At 22.3% G+C, this 27,760-nt stretch overlaps 4 protein-coding genes across 8 annotated transcripts; 3 read left to right on the forward strand and 1 right to left on the reverse strand.

Moving 5' to 3' along the window:
- Positions 1-6: 6 nt before the first annotated feature.
- On the reverse strand, positions 7-6,352 carry LOC122854394 (serine/arginine repetitive matrix protein 1). 4 transcript variants are annotated; one of them, XM_044155003.1, is made up of 8 exons: positions 6,054-6,339; positions 5,861-5,950; positions 5,605-5,727; positions 3,718-3,888; positions 3,510-3,652; positions 2,479-3,441; positions 2,287-2,400; positions 7-2,214 (listed from the first exon to the last, which is right to left on the reverse strand). In XM_044155003.1, the coding sequence occupies exons 1-8, from the start codon at positions 6,063-6,065 to the stop codon at positions 249-251; spliced, it is 3,582 nt and encodes a 1,193-aa protein (XP_044010938.1). In that variant the 5' UTR covers positions 6,066-6,339; the 3' UTR covers positions 7-248. The 4 variants fall into 4 exon arrangements, with proteins under 4 accessions (XP_044010938.1, XP_044010937.1, XP_044010939.1 ...); XM_044155002.1 differs by having other exon boundaries at positions 8-2,214; positions 2,479-3,444; positions 6,054-6,352; XM_044155004.1 differs by lacking the exons at positions 5,861-5,950; positions 6,054-6,339 and adding an exon at positions 4,425-5,074 and having other exon boundaries at positions 8-2,214; positions 2,479-3,444; positions 5,605-5,718.
- A 5,638-nt stretch (positions 6,353-11,990) lies between these two features.
- On the forward strand, positions 11,991-16,505 carry LOC122854397 (acyl-CoA Delta-9 desaturase-like). 2 transcript variants are annotated; one of them, XM_044155010.1, is made up of 5 exons: positions 11,991-12,038; positions 15,111-15,368; positions 15,449-15,579; positions 15,659-16,047; positions 16,120-16,505. In XM_044155010.1, exons 2-5 carry the CDS (start codon positions 15,125-15,127, stop codon positions 16,472-16,474), a joined length of 1,119 nt encoding a protein of 372 aa, XP_044010945.1. In that variant the 5' UTR covers positions 11,991-12,038; positions 15,111-15,124; the 3' UTR covers positions 16,475-16,505. The 2 variants fall into 2 exon arrangements, with proteins under 2 accessions (XP_044010945.1, XP_044010944.1); XM_044155009.1 differs by having other exon boundaries at positions 12,019-12,038; positions 15,114-15,368.
- A 1,325-nt stretch (positions 16,506-17,830) lies between these two features.
- LOC122854395 (glutamyl aminopeptidase-like) lies at positions 17,831-22,574 on the forward strand. The gene is made up of 3 exons (XM_044155007.1): positions 17,831-18,778; positions 19,203-21,540; positions 21,610-22,574. The coding sequence occupies exons 1-3, from the start codon at positions 18,535-18,537 to the stop codon at positions 21,977-21,979; spliced, it is 2,952 nt and encodes a 983-aa protein (XP_044010942.1). The 5' UTR covers positions 17,831-18,534; the 3' UTR covers positions 21,980-22,574.
- Positions 22,575-22,732: 158 nt separating this feature from the next.
- Positions 22,733-26,045, forward strand: LOC122854396. The gene is made up of 5 exons (XM_044155008.1): positions 22,733-23,202; positions 23,262-23,841; positions 24,010-24,453; positions 24,541-24,702; positions 24,824-26,045. Exons 1-5 carry the CDS (start codon positions 23,074-23,076, stop codon positions 25,039-25,041), a joined length of 1,533 nt encoding a protein of 510 aa, XP_044010943.1. The 5' UTR covers positions 22,733-23,073; the 3' UTR covers positions 25,042-26,045.
- Positions 26,046-27,760: the final 1,715 nt, after the last annotated feature.

Raw genomic sequence — 27,760 nt, forward strand, 5'->3', positions numbered from 1 at the left:
AAAATTGCTAAATTGTTTTTTTTTTTTTTTACAATTTATTGAATTGAAAAACAAAATAAAATTAAACAAGATTAACAAGTGATATCTTGTTGGTTCATTTGACTTTTTTTTTTTTTTTTAAATAAATTTAATTAGAAATTCATAATATCGTTATGATTTTATAATTCAAGTATTGAAATTAACTTGGTTGTAGTTTTTATGATTTTTTAAAAAATTGATGACAAATATTTGCTTCATTTAATTAGATTTTAGTCACTTCCATCAATACTGTGTCCTTTTTTCATTGACTTCAGTGCTTTTTCACGTAATTTTTTTTCCAATTCTTCATTATTACCTTCACTTACATCTGTATCTTCTGAATCAGCTGTTTTTTTTTTTTTATGTTTACGATGTTTCTTGTGTTTCTTATGTTTTTTATGTTTTTTATCTTTTTTCTTTTTTTTTTCTTCAACTTCACTATCATCTGATTCACTACTAGTACTTGTTTTAGATTTTTTTTTACGTTTTTTTTTAATTTTTTCATCATCAGTACTATCATCAATTTTACGTTTTTTTTTCATTTCTTTATCAGGAATATCTTCATCATCTGAGCTTGTATCTTTTTTTATTTTTTTAGATTTTTGACGATTATCATCATTATCATCAGTATTTTGTATTTTTCTTGATCTTGATTTTTCATTATCCGATGAACTATCACGATTTTTACGTGATTTTTTAGGCTCATCATCTGAACTTGTGTCTTTTTTAATTTTTCTAGATCTCAATTTATCATCGTCATTTTTATTAATATATTTTTTACTTATTTTTACATCATCATTGTCAGATGATGAATTTTTTCTTGTTTTTTTAATTCTTTTATTGGCATTATCTTCATCATGTTCTTTTTTCATTAATTTTTTACGTAAATCACTTTCATTTAAATCACGTTTTTTAATATCTTTACGTTCTTTATATTTTTCTTCAATTAAATTATTACGTGATGATGATGATGTATCTTTGCCACGTTTTAAATTATCATTACTACGTTTTCTATCATTATCAGAATCTGAGCTATTATTTTTATCTGATTTTTCATCATCTGTTGAATTTTTACGTTTTCTTGATTTTTCAATACGATGTTTTTTCTTATTATTATCATCATCATCATCATCATCATTATCACTGTCATCACTGTCATCAGAATCTGTTGAATTATCAATTTTTTTCAATGATTCAATTGGTTTTTTAACACTTGATGATAATTCAGCTGTTTTTGTTATTTTTTTTTCATCAATTTGATGAATTTTTTGTCCTTTTATTGTACGTTGATCTTTTTTCATTAAAAATGTATCAACAGTTGTTGATTTTTGTGGTTCTGATGATTTAGTTACTTCTTTTAATGCCATAAATTTTGTTTTTGTTGCTGCAGCAATGATATCCTCGGTTTTTTTAAATGGTGATGGTGTACGTGAAAGACTTTTTGAAAATCTATGACGTGTTATTGGTAAAGTTGTTTGTAATTTTTTTGGTGATACATTTTTAACAATATCAATTTTTTTTTGTTCTTGACGTTTTATTGCTTCTTCTTTAGCTAAACGTTCTTTTAATTCACGTCTTTTCATTTCTTCATTATATTCACGTTCACGTTGTTCTTTTTCTTGTTGTTCACGTTCATTTTGTTCACGTTCATGTTGTTCACGTAATTCACGTTCATGTTTTTCTTGTGCTAATTTATTTTCAGCTAATTTTATTGATGTTTCTTCAGTATCACTATCAGATGAACTACTTTGACTGCTATTTGAACTAGTTGATTTTGATCTTCCATTTCTTGATTCTTTACGTACCAAAACATCATCTAATTCTTTATTTTTTTCATCAACAATTACTTGTTTTTTATTATCTTTTGGTTTATCTTTAATATCTTTAGTTCTTTCTGGTGATTTTTTAGCAATATCCTTTGATCTATCTAATGATGTTTTTGGTTCTTTTGATCTTGATTTACGATCTCTATTATCACGACGTTCACGTGAACGATCACGACGATTTGATCTATCACGTGATGTTGATCTATCATATCTATTTGAACGATCACGTTGTTCTGGTGATAAACGTCTACTATTACGACGATCTGGTGAACGACGACGATCACGACGATCTGGTGTACGTCGACGACGACGATCAGCTGGACTTGGTGATCTACGACGATAACGTGGTGGACTTCTACGTGGTGGACTTCTATAATTTATTAATAATAATTATCATTTGGAAAAATTAACATAATAATTATATTAAATTAAATTTTTATACCTTCGCCAACTATTTCGAGATGATTGAAGTCTCATATTACGATTACCACCGTATCTATCCATTCTATCCCCACGTTCACGATCATGATCTCTCTTTCTGTCACGTTCTCCTCCTCTATTTAATGCAATAATAAAAATAATATTAATAATAAATTACAAGCTATAATTAATATAAATAAATAAATAAAAATACCTTCTATTACGATCATTTGATTTATCAAGTGAACGATCTCTTGATCTATCACGATCTCTTCTTGGTGTAATACTACGTCTTCTACCTCCAGTTTTACGATCACGACTTGAATCAGTATCACTACCACTATCATCTTTATTTGTTTTTCTATATGATCTTTTAGCTTGTATACCATCTTTTTTTTTACGTATTTCAAAATCATTTTTATTATCCTTTCCACGTTTATCATCACCATCACTATCTGTATCTGTACTTGTACTATGATTTCTTTTAGAATGTTCTTTATTACGTTTATTATTTATTGGTGATTTTGAACGTGATTTTGATGTTCTTGATTCACTTGATATTGATCTTGATTTTCTTGTTTTATTACTACGTATTAAACTTTTTGATCTTGATTTTTTAATACCACGTAATTGTGATTTTGATCTTGAACGTGATTTTGATTTACGTGTTTTAGATTTTGTATCAATTGATCTTGATTTTGAACGTTTTGTTGTTTTAGATCTTGAACGTGATTTACGTTGTTTTGATTTTGAACGTGTACGACGTGTTTTAATTGGTGAACGTGATGCACGTTGATTTTTATTTATCGGTGATTTTGAATGTGATTTTTTAACTCTTGATGGTGATTTTGATGATGTTTTTTTGATTGTTTTATCTTCTTGTTCAGGTGATGGTGAACGATTATTATTTTTTTTTTTACCATCAGCAATACTCATTAATTTTGCTTGTAATCGTGATATTGCAACAGCTGCTTCTGGTTTTGTTTTAATTGGTAATACAGCTACTGAATTATCAATTTGTGCTGTATCAGTTTTTTGTGTTTTATTATCAGACGTTGTTTTTCCATTATCTTTTGATGATAATTTACTGGGTGATTTATTTGGTGATACTGATTTGTGTTTACGACTTGAACGATCACGATCACGATGACGATCTCTAGAACGACTTCTTCTGCTTCTACTAAAATTAATAACAATAATCAAGATATTATATTTTTAATTTAGATTTATTAATTAATAACAAACCTGTCTCTATCACGTTCACGACTACGATCACGTTTTCTATCCTTTGAACTTCCACGATCTCTATCATCTTTTTTTAATTTATCATTATCATCTTTTTCTTTTTCTTCTTTAATTGCCAATGCCTGAAGTTTTTCTTGTTCTTCCTAAATTTTAAATATATAAAATTAATATAATTGACAATATATTTAATTAATTTTAAAATACTAACCAAACGTTTTTTAATTTGATCTTTTTTTTGCTGTAAAAATGCCTCTGGTATACCACTGACATTTTCTTGGGCAGAAACAAGAAGATCCCATAATTCACCCATAAATGATCTTGCATTAATTCCATTCAAAAAACCAGTTAAATTAATTTGCATTTTTCTTGGATCTGGATACTGTTAAATAAAAAAAAAAATAAACAAATTAATCAACTAAACAAACAATTAGATATTTTTGTTTAAATTAAAATTAATTAACAATAAAATATATAAAAAAGCCACCATAATATTAATGAAAAAAAAAAAAAACAAATATTAATTATCTCAATCAACTGCTTTTCCCCCTCGTTTATAGCGGATAATTTTTATTCTCTATTAATCTTACCAACCAGCAGCCCTTTTTTCGATAAGCTACAATATTATTAAATAACAAATACAAATAATTAAAAAATTGTTAATCAACGTCAGTATCCTCCATGAAATAATAATCACCATCCTAAATTTATAAATAATCTGAAATAATATAATAATCATTGTTTTTTTTTTTTATTTTATTTATAATTCTAAATTATTATAAATAAAAAAAAAAATAAATAAACACTAATCCAAGGTAGGCATTAATCACCAACCTGTCACATCGACATAAATTAATAATCGTTATAATAATCGATTGTAATTCATGTCAAATATAGACAACAATTGCTTGACAATACCTCCATGCATGAAATGACAATCATGCGATAAATGATGTTGTCATCATCGTGAGTTGATACATCATCATGTGGTTGTTGTTTGTTGTTGATACAATAACATGCTGATGATACAATACAGCAGCTGTTGAGTTGATTGAATTACAGCAGCCAAATTCATGTTGATTGACATCAAGATTGACATCAAGATGATTAAAAATAAATATCATTTATTTTTATCCAAATAATCATCATTTATCCAATTTTCAAATTAATGAAAAATATCCAGATTGATTCTCAGTTTTAATTTGTGAATTTATGTCACAAATAAATTACTGAGTGATGAACAGGTGATGAATGTTGATTGGCATTTTATGACAATGCCATTTGATGTCTTGTAGTTGATGATGATCATGATGACGATGTTGATGATGTTGAAGTTAGTCTTTAAGGAAAGACTCCAGTTGAAGATTGTTGATGATGATGACTGATGCTGCTGCTGCTGTTGTTGTTGAATGATGTCGACAGGATTATGTTGTTTATGACAACTCAGTATGTCACAGCAATGATGAAGACAATTGTACACCACCGGGAAGTTACGGATGATCGAGTTGATCACATGAATGCCATTTGGATATAAGGGTTGAAGCCCTCAGCAACGGTCTCTACTTATACTAACGGGGAATTCAAAGATACGTGATAAGAAATTACTTGTTATCAAGTTAATTATTTCATCAAGTTCTTGCTACTGAATATTAGTGTTAATTGACTTTTTTTTTTTTTATTTATAAATTTTATAAATTCTTGATGGACAAAACTAATTTCCAGTGATAATAATAATGAAAAAGCACAAACAAAAAAATGTTTAAAAAAAAAAAAACAACAAATGAATATTTTATGTATATTTTAACTATTTAATATAAAAAATTATTTTGTTTCTTTTTTCAACGTCGAGTTACCAAGTCATTATGATATCTTGAAGCTGAAAAAATTGTATATAATTCTTTTTTTTTTTTTTTTTAACTGTATTATCTTTTGTTTTCTTTTTGCTTTTATGTTTTTTAAATTTTCCTATGATGAGGGGAAAAAGCCTAGTGAGAGCATGTTTATCGGGCTGATTATTGTTAATATTAAATTAGTAATACTGATATGATTATTATTAATAATAAATTGTTGATGTATAATGTATATTTTATAAGCTTACCTTCTCCTCCAATTGATTGTAAACAAATTCAACAATAACATCATCTTCAATACCAATTATTTCAGTTATTTTTGTTGTTATCCAGGGTTTAATTACATCCAACTTTACCTTGCTCATGTCAACCTGTTTAATATGATAATAAATTAAATATTAATCATCAATTATTATTGAGTAATTCTTAATTAAAAAACATAAGATAATATCGATATTGCTAATTATATTTAATTGATAATTCAAGTGTATACAAGTGATGTACCTTTTGATTTAACGAATCACCAAATTTCATTTGCTTTAATAATTTTTTTTCCTTATCACTGAACCGCGTGTCCTGCGATGCTGTTGTCCCCTGTTATTATAAAAAAATATATTAAATAATTACATAATAATGATAAATTTATTATTAAAATTATATGATTAATCAAACGAATATATTGTTAATATCAATTTACCGTATACATCATGTTGCCAAGCTAATTTTACTCCACAAAAAATAGATAATTTATTTGGCTCCGGTTTAGGTTGATGATCAGATGGCTGATTTTCCACTGCTGATTATGAGGATAATCCTCAAAATCTTCAGGGATATTATTATAAATAAACAATTTTTTAATATGTCAATATTATTATGTTTGATTTAACACTATTTTATTGTTGTTAAATATGTTATTATCCGGCAAATTATTACTTGCCAAACGACGCGCACAATACACCACAAAAATAATTCGCCAACATGGCGGTAAAATGGGGTAAAAATGGTGAAAAATGGCTGACAAAACAATGTCAGCACAATCGAATTTTTTTTAATTAGAATATTAAAGTTACACTACTGTGCGATAAAAATATTAACTATTTTTTTTATCTGTCGGTAAACTCATTAATGCCGGGAATTTCGAAATAGAAATTTAAACTTTGTCGATCAACAAAAAATAAAATAATCTTTGTTTTATTTGTTTATTAAAATTATATAATTATTAAAAAAACAAAAACAATGTCAGTATTTTTAATAATATGTTGTTCTATATTTTAAAATAAAACTTGTAATAATTGTTCAATTATTTATTTATCTTTTGATTGATTAATAAGATCTTTTCTTAATAAATTTGTTTCGAAAAATTTTTTTTTTTCTATCGTCACTGATTTAATTACTTAACTACAATAACAAAAAATTAAAATAATAATGAAATTCTTTAGAAATTTTAATTTCATTTAAAATCAAATCCATGACTAAACAATTATTATTTAAAATCATTAATAATTTACAGTAGGTTAGTCATATTGACACATCTATATACTAACAAATGTATAATAATTATTAAATCCACGATGACAAGGTTTATTTTTTAATATTATTTTCACAATTGCCAATATTTGCAACTCAATAGAAAATTTAAAAAAAAACAGCTAAATTTAAAATTCATATATTATTTTAAATTACTATTAATAACACTCGAAAAAAAATTCAAAAAAAACATAAAACATTAATTTTTTTATAACCTTGTAATTAGTCTTTACTAATGAATTTAATAATTAAATAAATAATAATTATATCCTATTGCGAAAGGCTATTTTACCGACACAATTTTACTAATAATAATTTTTTTTTTCTATCAGTATTATTATTATTACTATGGTTGTTATCATTATGGGTTTAGCGCTAGTGTAGGATCAAGCCGGCTGATCGTTTATAGACTTTTTCTACTGAAATTTTTTATACTTAAATTAATAATAATTAAATTAGTCTTGTTTATAATAACAACAATGAAAATAAGCAATTAATTTAATAGTCAGTGTTGATGTGTTGACTGTGACATTAAAATTGTGAAGGTTTTTTTGGATAAATTTTGTGAGTTGCTACCCTTTTTTTTCGACAACCCCTTTGCAGCTGAACAGAAGGGTCAGATGGTTCAATAACTCATTATAAAGCTTTATTTTTATTTATCATATATTGTAATTATAATTTTTGCATTTTTAATGGAATTTTTATTTCGATTTTATTCGTTTTTGTAGAACTTATTTATAGCTGTATACAAAAATTTTTTATCTAATTATAAACTATTATTTCTATAGAAAAAAAATTAGTAATGTTGAAATTTTTTTTTTTTTTTACATTAACAATTATATTGTATTGCAGATTTTTTTTTTTTTTTTTTTTGGTATAATTATTTTCACAATTTATCACGTTGGTTTTAGAGGATAAAAGACAAATATTTATAACGAAAAAAAAAATTTATAAATATATATGCTTGAGTGGTTTAATACTTTGACTCTGAACGTGATATTTTTATATATTTTTTAAATAATACAATGTGTTATTCATATTTAAAAAATATATATAAATTATTGTTAATAAAAATAATAAGGAAATAAATTCAAAACAAACTGAAATTATATATTTTTTAAAAAATATTTTTGTTTATTTTATTTGTTAAATAATATTCATGCAATTTATAAATAAATAAATTGAAAAATAAATTTTATTATATAACAATTTATCAATATTTTATGAGACTTTTTTATAATTATTTTCTCTTTCAAACGAAATTATTTCATGATATTTTTTTCGTCTCGCTTTTAATCACAAATAGAGTATGAAATTTTTTAAATATTTTTTTGCTACTTTTATTGTTAAATACACCATTTAAAAACAAAGTAATTTATCAATTTTTTTTTTATTATTAAAAATGACACACGTCATTCTCACTCTGTTTATTTTATTTTTACCATTTGTACCAATCATGTACCTCAAAAAATATTCCAATAAATTTGTTGTTTAATTTTTTTATTTCGATTTTTTATTTAGCATATATACCGCAAGATGCTGGTCCGTATAAATTCGAAGCTTGATCACATTTAATTTTTTTTTCCTTTGCCTACCGTTATTATCCTGAATTAAAAAAAAAAAAAAATTCTTTAATCAATCAAAGTAAACCATTGAAAAATATTTTTAATTTCTCATTAAAAATATATTAACACATATTAAATCTATTTTAGTATTTTATTTCATATCAAATGTAATTATTTCATCAAAAAAAAAAATCATGACACAAATCAATATATATTTTTCAAATGATAAATTTCAAGGTAGCATATATGTAACGATGAGAAAAAATAACCAGATAATTACACATAATTAACACATAAATTATGTAGAAATAATTTTTCAAAACTTTGATATTTCATTAGTTCAAAATGTCAAAATAAATTTGAGTATATATTTAAAGTGCCATCATGAAAAAAAAAAACATTTCAATATTATCAAATATATTTTTGATATTATTAAATAATAAATTATAAATAATTAATAAACAACAACACTGAATATAAAATTTGAAATAATCCTTTCATCTTGTGAGGTAACAAATAAAACACCTCAGTTTACATACAAGGTGTTGAAAAATTTAAAAAAAATAATCAAATATAAAAATTTAGCGCACAAAAGAGTCGTTAACAAGCCCATTGCAATTCTGAATATATATACAAATATATACATACACCCCACAAATATATTGCGTAATTTAAAAGATAAAAAAAAAAATTTATTCTATGCACGTTTTAGAGTCTTGGTTTTCCATCTTAACGTGTCACATGAACACTCATATTCCATGCATTGAATACTATTTGTTGAATAAAAATAATAAATAATCATAAAATTAATTATCCATAATTATAATAATATTTTATTATTTATCAACCTTGACTGTGTATAATGTTGATGACCATTTTCAAGGTCATTATTAATATTTTTATAACAAACTATTATTATAATAATTCAAATTAATAATAAACATATAAAAAAAATTTATTTTTTCATTTTGATATTTGATGATAGATGTATTTTTTTTTATGGTTTTTGCAAATTGCAATTTAATAAAAATAAAAGAGAAAATTGTTTTATTAATATTATAGCTTTATTTATAAATAAATATTTAATATTTTTTTAACGAAATAAGATAATAAATGTTATTTTTTTTTTTTAAGATATGACTATTTTTTAAAAAGTTTTTTATATTGTTTATTTAGGATTATTTGTCGGTCAATGACTCAGTTAATTATTGCATATTTTCATGCACAGATATATGCCCTTGAAAATCGAAGGATAATTATTACTTAATATATATTTTTTTTTTTTTATTTTTATATATTGGCATTGTCGCTAATACAGACGAAATCATTTCGACGAATAAAGTGACCTTAACCGCTTTCTTCCTGTCAACGAAAAAAAAAAAAAATTGTTAACGTCATACGAATACACGAATACCAATATTTCTCCATCATCTTGTGTACTTTTTTTATAGCCAGTTGAATATTAATATAAAAAATAGTCAAGTATTTTATTTATCGAAAAAAAAAACTTTCTTAAATTTTTAAAAATTCAAACTATTTTTTTTACTTTATTTGGTATTTTATTGTTGTAAATTATTACTTGTATTTTTTTTTGAGCTATTATTTTTTTATTTTCCTTTTGATGATAGTGCGGAAAATAAATAAAGACAATTTACTTGGCTTGCAATTGAGTGATAAGCAGACAGTAATCAGACAATCGTAGTATTTTTTTTTGTTTTGTTTCGTTTTGTATAAATATACTTATTTATTATAAAAATTTTATATAGATTTATTTATAAACATACATATTAATTGTTAATAAATATACAAAGAATAAAATAATTAATATAATTATTTAATATTAATTACCCTTTAAATAACAAACACAAAAAGAGACTCGTTAATTCAAAAAAATCTAAAATAAATCTAATGAAAAAATAAAATGAATTTTTAATATAAATACATGATTTTTTTTTATTTTCTATATATATTTATGATAAATCCTAATTTTTAAAATTCAACAAATTTCAAATTGACTATGAATTAATGCTAATTAATAAATTATTAAAAAAAAAAAATTTATAAAAATTTATTTACGTAGGTAGGACGCTTTTTCGATTTGAATTAAAATATATAAAAAAAAAATTATATCATTTAAAATTAATATATTTAAAATCAATATAATTTTATTATTTATTATTTTTTGATAATTACAAAATTACCTGAGGAGAAATCAATGACACCTTGGTATTTCGGCACGTAGGCACATTTGCTGTCGAGCGTTCATTGCCCTATTATTTCTCATCTCAAAACCCATTCGAAAAAATTAATTTAAAAAAAAAAAAATATATAAATTTAGTCACACATATACAAAGTTAATTTAAAATAACTCATAGAAATTTTTTTAGTAAAAAATTTAAAGCTAGTTTTCTATTTATTCAATAAATAATTATCGAAAAAATTTAAAACCTTGAAAAAATCTATTATTTTCATTATTATAATATATAATTTATTAAAATTTAAATGATACTTGAATATATGTACTAGATTTCAATGCAAGAATAACGAGTTTATTTGTAGATACTTAGACAATCCATTTGCATTGTGAAATGGGGTTAAAGGTGAAGGATTTATTTTGAAAATTTTTTTTTTTTCGTGTTCCTTTTTTTTTTATATCTCCTAATTTTTATTTTCATTCAATTATTTATTTATTAAAAGCATTGGTAATAATTCATTTTTATTAACAAATAAAATTACATTTAAACTACCTCATTTATTTATTTATTAATTTTTTTAATTTACACAATATTAAGGTAGTATAATAAATGATCAATCAGTATTAACAAATTTTGTTATTGTTTAACCTACTTTTCTAAGAGAAACATAATTTAGATGATAATAAAAAAAATCATACAATGATCTTGATGAACTTGAAAATATAATAATAGTATTTATTTATAAATTTATTATTATAAAAATTAAAATTAAATGATATTAAATGAAAATCGAAATACAAAATTTCCATTGACTTTGAGAATAAAATACTTGTTGATCTGAAAAAAATTATAATAAATTTCTGGTAAATTTAAATTTCATTCTAGAAGGTTTTTTTAAAAAAAAATACAAGTCTTTTTGCTATTATTCAATTATTATAATTTCTTTTTACGATCATTTTTTTTTTTCAATGAAAATTTAAAGGAAAAAAAAATTTTTTTTTTGCAGAATAATATATGAAATATATACTTTTTTTTTAAATATTATTTATTTTATCATCAGTGCAAAGTCAACGTAAATATGTAAAAAATAAAGAAGGGGTTGAGTAGGTGGGAGTATGAAGAAGGTTTTATGTTATTTTATGATACCAAGAGGGGCATCGTCGTGACACATAAGTGGGACATACGATCATCACATCCCCGTATATCATTTTGAACTCGCGATCAGAACAGACACGTTTGCAACTTTTTTTTTTTTTTTTATTTTTTATTTACTAAAAAAAAAAAAAAAAAAGTGTTCAATCAGTTAATTTATATAAATTTCAGTTGTCAGGATAATTATTTATTATTTTTTTAATTATTTAAATATTTTTTTGGATTTTACTGGAATTTTTAAACGTAAGTTTTTGCATTTTATTATTAATATTATTTAATTTTTTTTTTCTTTTTTTATAAATATTTTATTGCTTAATTTCATTTTAATTATTAAATATTTTTATTTTTTTTTCTTATCTATTTATCCTTGTACATGAAAAAAAATAAATGTCGTTTGACGTAGCTATGAAAATTTAATATTTAATTGTCTATTCGTGAAAATAAAAAAAAAATAAAAATATGATATGAATAATTTTATAAACTTTCATTATCAGTAAGTAAAAAAAAAAAAAAAAATAAACAACTTGACTAGTCTATTATATAGATAGAAAAAAAAAAAAAAGATAACATAAAAAAAATAATTTTATAGAAGAAAATTGATTATTTTATTGGTATATGTGTTTTAATTAGAAAAAAAAATTTAATGATATTTAATATTTAGAATCTGAATAATTGAAAAGAAAGTTTATGCGTTGAAAATAATGAAATTAAGTATGAGATATTTATTTTTTTTTTGTTACATTAATGTGCGGTTATAAAAATTGTTGATAAACGGGACTACAATTTATCGAATGGTACATGGTATAAGTAGTTTATATACAGGATTAACACACGACCTGAAAAACTCCATTGACCTCGATCTTCAAGTGGAACCTGTTCTCCATTAAACAGTGAAAAATCTACATCTCACTTCCGTCTGTACGCTTGCTTACCCACGTGTCCTTTTTTCTTATGATTTTTCTCCTTTTTACAATACAAATATTTTTTTAATCTTAAATAATAATTTCTATACATTATTTCTATTCACATGATAATAATCACGCTATAAAATTATCATAAATAAAAAAACCAAATTTTCTATTTTCATAATTTCACTGACCATTTTTAAATGACCATTAAATTATCATATATTTTCTATTTTTTTTTTTTCCATCACAAATAATCAATGAAAAAAAAAAAAATTTAAATACTTAAATATTAAATAAATAAATCAGTATAAAACTATCAATTTTTTTATCTTTATATAATCAGAAAAATATTCTATAATTATTTCAAAAAAAATATTTATAAATTGATAAAATTTATGGAGCTTTTAAAAAATAATATTCAATGTGGCCCACATTTTTAAACTCTGTGTTTTTTTTTTTTTCATTAAAAATATCATTTTTTATTATTAATTTTAAATGTTATTTTTTGAGTCAAAGAAAGCGTTGAAATATTCGGAGCAACAGCATCATCAACAAGTACCGTTGACATCCTTTCTCCGTTCATTGACTTTTTTTTGAAAAAAATTTCAATCAATATTTAAATATATTTTATAAATACTTTGTTAATTTTATTTATTTATATTATTTTTTTTTAAATTTGATATATCGGGTTGTTTATACATCTAATAATTTTGTTTAACCTTCACCCTAATTAACACATGAAGGTAACATGTAGACAAGTCTCATAAACACAACGAATTATTCTAATAACTTTTTTTTTTTACCTTCTAAACTTACTGTCAGTTAGAGCATTACAAAATTTTATGATTAACAAATTTCTTATGTTTCTTTTTCTTTTATTATATGTAAATATATATTTTTTCATTTTAATATTTCGGTATTGAGACAACAAGTCATACTTAATTTTTCATTGACATGCTAAATTTGATTCTTGCACAATGTAAATATGTCAATTTTATATTTTTTAAAATTTTACACATTGTTGCTTTTATTGGTCTCGTTAAATATTTTTTTATTTCATTTTTTATTAACATTTTTATTTGTTAAAATATACTTAAAATATTCATAATTATAGAAATTTTTTAATGGCATTTTTTCAAATGGTAAATTCATTTTAAAACTGTGAATTTTTTTTATATTTATTTAGATAAAAATATACATTTTAGAGAAAATAAATAGTTTATATCTAATGTTTAGTATTCTTAGAATTTTGTGATTGACGTAAACAACTTGCTCGTTTGAATATTTTTGAAATAAAAAAATAAAAAGGTGAAGAAATTATTTAGAAAACACGTGGCTATTTTTGATGATCAATATTAAAATTTATATAATTTTAAATGCTTAGATTAATTAATTATTATATAAAAATTATATATATTTTTTTTAATTGGAATTATTAACATGATTTATTGACGAAAGAAATTATACTGTTATTTTTTTTGGGATAATAAATTCACATAACAGAAAAATTATTTAATAAAATATTGTTTTTTGTTTAATAAATTTATTCAAATTTAAATATATCTAATCAATTGAAAAGTTTATGTGGTTTTTTTATGTACTGGATTTTTTATTTTTTTGTCTACTTAAAAACTTGCCCATTAATGATATTCAAAATGAGTTACGAAAATATTGATAGAGCTATTTACCATACTTGGAATTTCAAAATAATTTTTTGGTTTTTTTTTTCTGACGGTTCAAGGTAATTTTATAAATTAATAAATATTCAATTTTTGATTGCTTAAAGTTATATATTTTTATGTCTAAAATTTAAGTAATAATAAAATTAATAATTTTTTTTTTTTTTAAATAATTATATGAGTCAGTTAATGACTCAAAATTTATGGGGAAAAACATTTATAAATTAATATTTTATTTTTTATTATTTCTATTGGAAAAAAAATTGTTGACAAGTTTATCATCGATGCAAATTTTTGAATGTGTATTCAAAGTCAATTAGTGACCATCACATATATTACATCAAGATGATTTTCAATTGAAAAATAATTTATACAATAGCATAACAAAAGAATTTAAAAAAAAAATATTCATGGTTTTTTTTTTTTGTACAACTAATTATTTTTTAAAATTTACAGTCATTAATTTGATTGATTGATATGAAATTTTTAAATGACAATAAATGCTAAAATAATAAAAAAAAAAAAACCATAATCTTTAAATTATTTAAAGAAATAATTTTTAAATTTATTTGTCATGATAATTTATATTCAAGAGTCAATTTACAAAGTACTGAAAAATAATTATAAAAAAAAAAATCAAACATATTATTTATTTATTTAAATGAATTTAGCTATTTTAAAATACGTATTAAAAATTAAAATGCATATTTTTTTTTTCTAATTTTCAGTTGTTGTTTTTAAAATGGCACCGAATCTCTATGGAAATTCGGCGACACTATTTCTCGAAGCATCACAAAATGTAGATCAAAATAATAAATCAAATGATTTAAATGATACTAAAAATGATGATAATAAAAAAAATACACGTAAATATAAATGGCAAATTGTATGGAGAAATGTTGTTGCATTTATTTATTTACATGGTGGTGCATTGTATGGTTTATATCTAATGTTTACTGGAGCTAAATTATTATCAACAGTATTTCGTAAGTAAATCAATAACTCCCAGAAAAAAATACCATTAAATTATTTGTTAATTAATTTAATAAACAATTGTATTTTCTAGATTTATTACTGAGTTTTTTGGCTGGTGTTGGAATAACAGCTGGTGCTCATCGACTATGGGCACATCGTGCATACAAAGCTAAATGGCCAATGAGAGTTATCCTCATGGTATTTCAAACAGTTGCATTTCAGGTAAATTAATATTATAATTTATTAACCAACTCATAGCTAGCTTGTATATTAATTTGTTCAATTTAAATATTTATCACAGAATCATATTTACGAGTGGGTAAGAGATCATCGAGTACATCATAAATTTACAGACACTGATGCTGATCCACATAATGCAACACGTGGATTTTTTTTTTCTCATATTGGCTGGTTACTTGTACGTAAACATCCTGATGTTATTGCTAAAGGAAAAACAGTTGATATGAGTGATCTTGATAGTGATCCAGTTGTTGTTTGGCAAAGAAGATTATATATTTTATTAATGCCAATATTTTGTTTTTTATTACCAACATGGATACCAATTCATTTTTGGAATGAAAAACCAATGTATGCATGGTATTTAACAATATTTAGATATACAATATCATTAAATTTAACATGGCTAGTTAATTCAGCAGCTCATATTTGGGGTACCAAGCCATATGACAAGTAAATATATATTTTTTAAAATTTTTATAATAATATAAACATGTTAAATAATGTTTGATTAATAATTTTTAGCTCAATAAGTCCAACTGATAATCTTAAAATAGCAATTGGTGCATTTGGTGAAGGATGGCATAATTATCATCATGTTTTTCCATGGGATTATAAAGCAGCTGAATTAGGTAATTATCGTGGTAATGCAACAACAGCATTTATTGATTTATTTGCATCAATGGGACAAGCATATGATCTTAAAACAGTACCAGTATCAATGGTTGAAAAAAGAGCAGCAAGAACTGGTGATGGTACTAGAAATGGAAAAAAACATAATAAAACACATTCACATGAGGGTGCCATTTGGGGCTGGGGTGATCAAGATATGTCTGTTGATGATATTAATGATGCACAAATTATCAACAAGGGTGATTAAATTAATTACAATAAATTATCAAAAAAAAACAGTATCATTATTACAATGATTATTGTCTTCTTTTAAGTATGATGAAAAAAGAAGCTCGAAAACGAAATAAATTATATTCGAAAAAAACAATTTAAAATCCGTAAAAAAATTAAAGGCGTAATGGATTATTATAAATAAATATTGAAAAATAATTATTTAAAATGCACAAAATTGTATTGTGATTATTTAACGTATATTGTTAAATTTTAATTATAAAAATTTAAAAAAAAAAAAATATATATTATTGAATAAATTAAGGAAGAATCGTAAATATTAATATGAAAAGGTTTTTTTTTTTTTTTTTTAATTAAAGAGTCAAATCAGTCTTCCTTTTACATTTTTTTTTTGATGATTTTTTAACAATTATTTAACAAATTGTTTATTATTGACGAGTGTATTTTCATACTGATAATTATTATTATAAAAATAATATGTATAAATGATAATAAAGATAATAATTGTATAAACTCGTCAATCGAAAAAATTTCAGGGAATAAAAAAAAGAAAGAAAATTTCGATTATCTAATTTATATTTATCAAGTTTTTTTTCTAGCATTCTTATATATTATTTGTTGTTTTAAAATGTAATTAATAATATATTTTAATTATAAATTAACAATATAAAAAATATTTTTAAATTATTGTTGTCAAAAATTCGAAATAATTAAATTGAAAATTCTATTTTTGTCTATTATTTTTTAATTTTATTATAAAAGTTAATAATAATTTATGAAATTATTTATCATTACTTTATTTATTGTTCATTTATTTATCAAAAAATGATATTTTTTTTTTTTTTTTCATTAATTTTTATAATGTATTTTACATTTATTTTAATGTTTCATATTCCAATTTTAGTTTTTCTCATACAAACGTGACAAATACCATTTCACAATGTTTAAAAAAAAAAAAAGTTAATAAACACGAAGTAAATACAAGTGCATGTATATATAAATATTGAGAAATATATACTTTTGTCCTTCAACGAGTCATAAATTTCTCGAAATAACGCTGATTTTTCTGCACGAAAAAAAAAAAAAAGTAAAAACAAACTTCCTATCAAAATATTTGTCTTGAATGTTCAATATCTTTTTTTATCTTTTAATGTGCATTATAGGCGAGGCTGCCCACATATTTTTTTAGCAATTAACCTTTTGATATAATTAACCCTAATTTTACTAATGCATTTAGAGAAAAAAAAAAAACTTAATCTCTTATTATTCATTTAAATTTTCTATCCTATTTATTGCTATTTGTTAATTGTTGCTAAGTAAAAAATTGCATTTATTTTTGTGCATAAAATAGAAGAAATTAATTATCTATTTTTAAATGTTATTCATATATTTTTATTGTTAATAATTAATGACTTAATCGAATTATAAATTAAACAGTGAGTCGAAAAATTAGGGTGTAAATTTCGATTGAGCATAAAGACCTCCAGGTTAATTTTCATTACACATTGCATTTCCGTGCTAGATAAAATATACGTGTTTAACATATTGATAATATACATTTAAAAAAAAAGTTGAGGATAATTTTTTTTTTTTAATTATTGTATTTGCTATTTGTCATGACGTTTAAAAGTGAAATCGAGGCTGATTAAAAAATAACAAGCAAAAGAAATTTAAAAAAAAATTTTAATAAATAAGGGGCTTGATGAAAAAAGAGGAGGAAATAATCAACAAGTAAGAAGGTCATTTTAAAAAAAATCATTGAACAGTATAGTCTTGTTGTTTTCTTGTGTTACATCTTGAAAAATTGCAAAATAAAAATTCGAAAAAAATTATACTAAAAATTCAATTTACAAATAAATATGATAAATTTTTTCTAATTTTGCATAAACAAAATCTATTTTATCAATTAAAAGTTTAATTTAACTATTTCATATTCATTAGCAAGTTTTAATTATACATAAAATTTATAAATAAAGTTTTAAAAAAATTAAAATTTGCTTTAATTTAAATTTAAAATTTCCCGGTATTTTTAATTCTAGAAAAAAAATTAGATAACAATTAAGTAATACCTGAATAATGAAAGGTAAACGTCACATGACTTCTGTTGAATATGATAACGATAATAATGATCATCATCAAGATGTACATGATCGGTCATTGACACCACATCAACGCCATATTATCAAACAAACAAAACTAACCTCAAATTTATTTGGGTGTGTCTGTTGTTGTTGTGTTTTTTTAACATTTATTTGTTTTATAACAATAAGTTTACTTGTTGTTTTTCATTCAAGGGGAGCAACAGCCACTTCTCTAAAAGGTAAATTATATTAATTAATACATATTAAAAATATATTTATTGACCTTACCTTTGTCAAACAAAAATTTCGATTTCTCTTTTTTTTTTTTTCTGTTACTATTTTCACACACAAAAATTAACTAATCATCAAATATGGTGGACTATTGTTATTGTTATTATTATGTTTATATGTAAATAGAGTAATTTTAATTTTTAAGTATTATTTTAAAATTATTTAAGGCAAATAATAAACATGTCTTGTCGTTTTTTGTGTAAATTTCTAAAGCCAAGATATTTATGTTTTTTAAATAGAAAAAAAATAATAACATTATCATTATTTAATAATAATAGAAATTATTATAAAAATATTAGTATGTATATTATTTAATTATTAAAAAAAATTAATAATGTTTTTTAATTAAAATGCTTTTTAATTGTTTTTTAGAATTTAATTCAGAAGGATTTAATAAAATGTCAAATAAAGGAGCTCCAGAAACGACATTTCGTTTGTCAAAAGAAGTTATACCTCTTCATTATGATCTTTATCTTTATCCAAATCTTGATACTGGAAAATTTCAAGGAAATGTAACAATACTTGTTGAAATATTAGAACAACGTAATTACATTGCATTACATCAAAAAGATTTAAAAGTAACATCAGCAATATTAAAAACTCGTGATATTGAAGATAGCTATGATATAAATGTCAAAGAAATATTAATGATTGATAAATATGAAGAACTTGTTATATCATTTAATAATGATATTAAAATTGGTATATATTTATTAACACTTGAATTTAATGGTACAATGGAACCAGATAAAATAGTTGGTTTTTATTCAAGTAAATATAAAGATGAAAATAATAAAATACGTAAAATAGCAACATCAAAATTTGAGCCAACATATGCTAGACGTGGTTTTCCATGTTTTGATGAACCATCATTTAAAGCTGAATTTACAATTAAACTTGTACATCCAAGTGGTGATTGTTATTCTGCATTATCAAGTATGAATATTGAAAGTACACTTGTTGATAAACCACATAAAGGTTTAACAACAGTTACATTTGCTAGAAGTGTACCAATGTCAACATATTTAATATGTTTTATTGTTAGTGATTTTGTTTCTGTTACTGGTAAAGCTAAAAAACTTGATGATATTAATACATTTCCTTTAAGTGTTTATACAACAAGACAACATCGTGATAAAGCATTATTTTCACTTGATGTTGGAATTAAAATAATTCAATGGTATACAAATATATTTAAAATTGATTATCCATTACCAAAACTTGATATGGCTGCAATACCAGATTTTGTATCTGGTGCTATGGAAAATTGGGGTTTAATAACATACAGAGAAGCTAGATTATTATATGATGAAAATACAAGTTCAACTGCTGATAAAGAAAGTGTTGTACAAGTTATTGCACATGAATTTGCACATATGTGGTTTGGTAATTTAGTTACAATGAAATGGTGGAATGATTTATGGTTAAATGAAGGTTTTGCTAGTTATATGCAATATAAAAGTGCAAATGCAATAATGCCTGATTGGGGTGTTATGGATAGATTTTTACCAGAAACATTACATGGTGTATTAATAACTGATTCAAAAATAAGCTCACATCCAATTGTACAAAGTGTCAATAATCCAGATGAAATAACAGCAATATTTGATTCAATAACATACAGTAAAGGTGCATCTGTATTACGTATGTTAAATAATTTTATTGGTAATGAAATATTTAATAATGGTATTACAAAATATCTCAATAAATATGCATATAAAAATGCTGAAACATCTGATTTATTTAGTATATTACAAAATGAACCAAATGTACGTGTAAATATAACATCAATTATGGATACATGGACAAGACAAATGGGTTATCCAGTTGTTAATATTAAAAAAATTAATTCAACACATTATACATTAAAACAAAAAAGATTTTTAGCTGATTCAGAAGCTAAATATGATGCAAATGAATCTGATTATGGTTATAAATGGACAATACCAATAACATATATTACTGATAAAATTTCTGATCCAACATTAATATGGTTTGATAAAGATTCTGATAAAATTGATGTTATATTAAATGAACCAGCTGAATGGATTAAATTTAATTGTGATCAAATTGGTTATTATAGAGTTAATTATGATGATAAAGAATGGGAAAAATTATTTGATGTATTACAATGGCATCATAAAAGATTATCAATATCAGATAGAACAAATATTATTGAAGATGCATTTAGTCTTGCTCAAGCATCAGAATTAGATTATACAATTGCTATGAAAATGACATCATATCTTGGTAAAGAACATAGTTCAGTACCATGGAGAGTTGCTGCTGCTAAATTATTAACAATTGATGATTTATTATTATCAACAAATGTATCAATAAAATATCGTCAATATATACGTAAACTTGTTGAAATTCCATATCATGATGTTACATGGCAAATTGATAATTATGAGGATCATGATACATTAAGATTAAGATCAACAATATTAAATTTAGCATGTGCTGTTGGACATACTGAGTGTCTTGATGAAGCTGGTGCAATGTTTAAAGCATGGATTGAAGATCCAAGAGATACTAGACCACATCCAGATATAAGAAGTTTTATTTATAAATATGGTATGAGTCATGTTGGTAAAGAAACTGAATGGAATGCATTATTAGAAAAATTTATTAATGAAAATAGTGCTACTGAAAAACTTAAATTATCTGATGGTCTTGCTGGTGTACAATCAACATTTTTACTAAACAAGTAAGTTGATAAATAATGTAAAATAAGTAGTATAATAAATGCTAAATTAATATTAATATTTATTTACAGATTTATTGGTATTGCTGTTGATGAAAAATATGTCAGATCACAAGATACATTTGGCTGTCTTTTAAAAATAGCTAGAAATCCAATTGGTACACCATTAGTATGGGATTGGGTACGTGAAAATTGGGAATTTCTTGTTAAAAGATATACTCTTAATGATCGTTACTTGGGACAATTAGTACCAGGTATAACATCAAAATTTGCTACTGAATTAAAACTCAATGAAGTCAAAGAATTTTTCAATAAATATCCAGAAGCTGGTGCTGGTAAATCATATCGCATAATGGCACTTGAAACAATATCAAATAATATCAAGTGGGTCAAAAAAAATAGTGATAAACTTGAAAAATGGCTTGATGCCAATTTAAATTAAATTTTTCTTTTTTTTCTTTAAATCGTAATGTCATGTAATCAATTAAATAATAATAAAAAAACAAAAAAAAATACATCATAAAATAAATTCTCAAATAAATAAAATAAAGTCTGATAAAAGTTTTTAAAAAATTTCTATTAAAATAGAGTAAATAGTAAAATATATATTAAAAGTAAAAAATTTCGAAAAATTTTAATAAATTATAATAAATTCTAAATAGACCAGCAATAAAAAGCATTTAAATTTTTTATTTTCAATAATAAAACAATTGATTATGAAAAATAAAAAAAAATAAAAAATTTATCATTGTTATAAATTGTCATGAATTATTAAATAAACAATAAATAAAATTTACATAAAAAATAAAATTTTAAATTACTATTAAATAAGCCTTGCATATGAATGATTTTGTATATTTTTTTTAATGATAATATTAATAATAATACGTTCAATAATAAATAAAAAAAAATGTTTAAGTTTATAAAGTGCAATGTTTAAAGTATATTGAAAAATTGCATAGGTGTTTTATAATAAACATCAAGGACATTTAACTACTATCAACTGGCATAGAAAATAAATAATTAAAATTGTGACATTGAATTTGTTTGACATGTAAATTATACCTTGTCCTTAGAGTCATAGTATACCTAGACCTAGACCAAGTAGTTCGTTAAATTAAAAGCTACACTATCATTAAAATTGAACAATAAATATTATCATTTTTTACAAGTACGTGTGTAATAGTTGAGAATTAAATATCTATAAAGTGTGATAATAATTTATAATATTGTCAGGTGATTAACGGAAACGAACGACATCAGTAGCACGATTTGTTATCTTCACCTCGGTAAATGTAGATAAAACACGATAAAAAAAAAACACAGATGAACTCTTAGTAAGAAAATATAACAAACCCTTTTTTAATAAAAAAAGAAAGCTATGTGTTGATTTTATTAGAAATATACACATTTAATTATGTTATTGTTTGATAAATTAATAGTCGATAAAAAATAATAAGTTTAAAATTTAAATGTGCATCTTCAAGTAGTGCAGTTGATGATTATTATTATGTTATAAAAAAATATATTACTAAAATGACAGAGTATCATTTAATAAGAAGACCAAGTGTTTCGAATTTCATGAGGATTTTAAAACGTTGGAAATTGATTGTATCATTTATAATTATTTTATTGATAATGTATTTTTTAATTAACAAAAAAACGGTAAGGATATAATTAAAATAGTATTTTTTGATAATTAATATTTGATTTTAATTTTATAGAAAATAGAAAGATTAAAAGAAATTTATAAATTTCAAGAATCAATAAAAGAAGTATTAAATTTAGAAATAAAATATATGGCTAAAAGAATGACACCAGAATATGATAAATGGACAGAAGCAAATAATATTGATGGTCATATTTATTCGTCATATTTCGATACACGTCCTGAAATAATAATTAATTATAATCATCAATGGAAAAAAGTAACTTGGGCTGAAATTCGTATAATAGCTATTTTACCAAATAACATTGAAATAAACAATATTGAATGTATATTTAAATATGAAACAAATCAACGTAATATTATTTACAAAAAAAATATCATAACAAGTATTAATTTAATTAATGAAAATTGGAATTTAAAATATTCAGCAGCATTTATTATTTGTGATCTTTCATATTTATTTAAAAAAAATTTTAATTATTTTTATGATGTTAAACAATTACCAGAATCAATTGGTATTCAAGCTAAAAATAATATCAATAGTAATATTAATTTTATTGATATTCATTATCCTAAATATGGAATCGAAAAATTTGATCGAAAATATGATAAATTTATGGCTGTATGTGTACCAGGTGTTAATATAAAAATTTTTCTTTTTTTTTTATTTTAAAAATGTACAGAGAAATCTTCATTTAAATTTAATTATTAATTTCCATTGACAAAGAAATAAATTAAATTTCTATTTCTATCTTTCGAAATTTAAATTACAATTTTTTTTTTTTTTTTTCTGCTTTTTCTAGTATTTGATCATAAATTTAATCGTCCACTGGAACTTATTGAATTTATTGAATATTATAAATTAATGGGAGTTGATCATTTTACATTTTATAATTCATCAATAACAAGTGATGTTAATAGAGTACTTGAACATTATAAATACAATGATTATTTATATTCATATGATATATTAAATTGGACATTACCATCACAATATATATACGAACAAACATTAAGAAAAGAGGGTTTATTTGCAGCTCTAAATGATTGTTTATATCGTAATACAATTGATTATAATTATCGTTACACAGGAGTATTTGATATTGATGAATTTTTAGTGCCAAAAAAATATAATAATTTTAATGATTTAATGAATTATTTGGATAATAATAAAACTGATAATACTGCATCTTTTTTATTTAGAAATGTTTATTTCTATACAATGTATGAGGATAGAAACAAACAAGGTGATTCGATTTTTATAATCGAAATTTAATTAATTAATAATTTGAAAATTTTATAAATTAATAATAATTATTTATTGTTGATTATAGAACAGCCATATCTTTATACAAGAGCTAAAACAAAACGACTTAAAAAACCACATGAGCCAAGAGATAGAAGTAGATATATTGTTCAAGGTCAAAATACTGTAGAAATTGGCAATTATAATACTTGGAAATTACGTGATGGTTCATTGATGAATAAAAAAAATTGTAAGTAATAAAAAAATAATTATTTTTTTGGGCTAATTGAATGTCAAAATAATTGAAATTAATAATTACAAAGCTTTAGGTGTTCTTTTAAATGAGAATTAATTTTTTTTTTTAAATAAAGATTTTAATGAAATTTCGGTGGATCCAGAAGTGGCATTATTACATCATTATGCACCATGTGAAGCTGAAGAAACTGGTTGTTATCTTAAGGGAATTATTGAAGATAATACAGCTCAGAGATTTTCTGATAAACTTGGTCAACGTGTTACGAAAATATGCTCAATTATTTACGGTGAAAAAGGATGTCCTTTACCGGTTAAACGATTTAATGGTAGCTAATTTTTTGCATAAGATAAATTTCATGTTGGGAGAATTAAATTAATAAATATTTATACAAAAATATTAAAACTATTTGGGAAATTCAATTTGTAAATAGTAAACTTTATGAAACATCAAATTTCGATTTTTCTATCTTACATTTTTCGTCGATAAATTTAACTCGTTTTTCAAATTGAAAAGTTTTTTTTTTATCTCTTTTTGTTATTAATTAATTCATAGTACGTATCGTGTTTTATTTATTTTTTTTTTTAATTAGTCTATAGCGATAATATGGATGACTGAAATTTACGATGAAAAATAATATAGACGAAATAATATTTCGATCGAAATAGTATTTTTAAATTACTAAAATAAAATAATTCTTTTTATTTTTATATCTCTTTATATTTATTTTCTGTAAGTATTGATTCCTTTTTTTTTATTTTAATATGTACATTATATATTGATGACCCGTATTTTCAACAAAAAAATATGAAGCAATAATGATAGGTCTTTTTTTTTTTGTGTTAGACTAGCATATGTTATACATTTAATTTGACCTGGATTTTTTATCATATCGAAATTTAGTAATATATTTACTGTATATTTTGTATATATTTTTTTTTTTATTGAATTAGTTTTGTTATAATATGATACCAAAAAACAATTATTTGCGAAAAATTTATTTCATAGAAAATTGAGTATTTCACTATTAATTTATAGCATACATAAAACATCATCAATTTTATTTTTTTTTATTTCTCAATTTTCAATAATATTGATTGTTTATTTTAAAAAATTTTATTATATTTTATAAATGTTTTTAAATATTTTTTTATTCCGGAAATTTAGAGTGAATTTATTTAATAATATTTTGCTATAAATAAAATTTAAATATTTATAGAAGATTAAAATATTTTTAATTTTTATTATAAAAATAAACCATCAAGCCAGTGAGTATAATGAGATTGTATTTACAACTCTCCCGAGTACCACTGTGCTTATAATAAAAAAAAAAAAAAAAAGCCTCAGGGAACAACTATTTCTACATAAAAAAACATTATTTCTGCCAGCTTTTTCTTTTCTCAATACTCATAGATTTTTTTTTTAAATATTTTTCCGCCTATTTCTTATTTTTTCTTTAGCCTCAATCTATTTAATTTCCATTCAAAAAATTCTTGACGATAATTAAATAAAAATTAATATAAAGCTCATTGTTTTAAATAAAAGCTCTATTCTCAATTACCGCATAAAACCATTGTAATAATTAAATTCAAATCGTGACAAAAATAACAAATAAATTTTCCTTAAAAAAAATGAATTTCTTTTTGAAATTAAAAAACCTTTAAATGATAATTCACCGAAAAACAATTGATTAAATATTTTTAAATTATTATTAAATAATTAGATAAACAAATTTTGCATAAAAATAAAAAAATTAAATTAAATTTAACAATGTTTAACTGTTATAAATGACATTTTGATAATCTTGACCTTGCTTATTGAACCCCACAAAATTTATTTGTCAATGACATTATTTTATCTTATTTCGGCTGTATGACAAATATTAAATAGATCAAATGATTATTACATTCAATTGATCATTTATTTCGCATTTAGTTATTTTTTTTTTTTTTTTTTCGCATTAGTCTCCCCTTATTTTGTTTGTCTAGATCGTTATGATCAGAAATTTTCGACATCGAAATACCCGAGTATTTCTTTGTAGAAAAATTTATCAATTTTTTTTTTTTTTTTTTCGTTCAATATGGTAAAATGATGTATATCTTAAATCATCAATTAAATATAATCATCCAATTCGACAGGTTAAATATTTTCAAAAATTATTTCTTCATTTAGAAAAAATTAAAAATAAAATATTTCTATTTATACTTATTAGTAATTTTTTTTTTACATAAATTTTCTATTTATCATTTTTTTTTTGTCTACTTTTTATTACAGTCGATATTATTTTTTTGTATGTCAATAGAAAGACGACAATCTGGCACCAAATAAAAGTTTGAAAATATTTTCATCACAGAAAATAATAAATAGTAATAAATATATCTCAAGTTGCTTGACTTACTATGACAAAATATACATTTTCTTGTATTATTTCTATTACTATTTTTTTTTTTTTTTTTATTATTGTTTGTCGTGGTATATCAGAAAACTAAGAATGTCATAACGTCCCTAACAAAATCTCGTGAAGTACAATAATTTACTTCAATATATTTTATTCATATAAAATTTTTCCCCTAAAAAAAGAATCGAAATTACTCTGGGTATTATGTAGTTTATTTTTATTTATTATATTTTTTTTTTTTGTTCATCTATTTTTTATTTATTTTTTTCGTGTGATGTAGAAACTTCCTTTTTTTTTATTTTTAGTCAAAAGTTGAAAAACTTTTATTCACATACATTGCCTCTCCAGACAATACGTAGGCGTATATAATGATAAAAAAATAAAACTATAATTTTATTTTTTTAATATTCTATTTATAGATTTATTATTAAATTATTTTTTCTATTTTTAGATAGACAGTCTAATTGAAATATTGTGTCAAAAATTTTTTAAAAATTTCGATAAAATATTTTCGATTTTTATACTTTTAAAATTTCGATTTCTAACGTATACGTTTCTATAGAAAAAAATTGAGATAAGATAAAAAAATTCATTGTATTTTTAATATTTTTTTATATTATTTGAATTTTTTTTTGTTAAATGAAATAATTAAATTTC

Source organism: Aphidius gifuensis, linkage group LG4 (assembly GCF_014905175.1).
Source record: "Aphidius gifuensis isolate YNYX2018 linkage group LG4, ASM1490517v1, whole genome shotgun sequence".
NCBI lineage: Eukaryota > Metazoa > Arthropoda > Insecta > Hymenoptera > Braconidae > Aphidius > Aphidius gifuensis.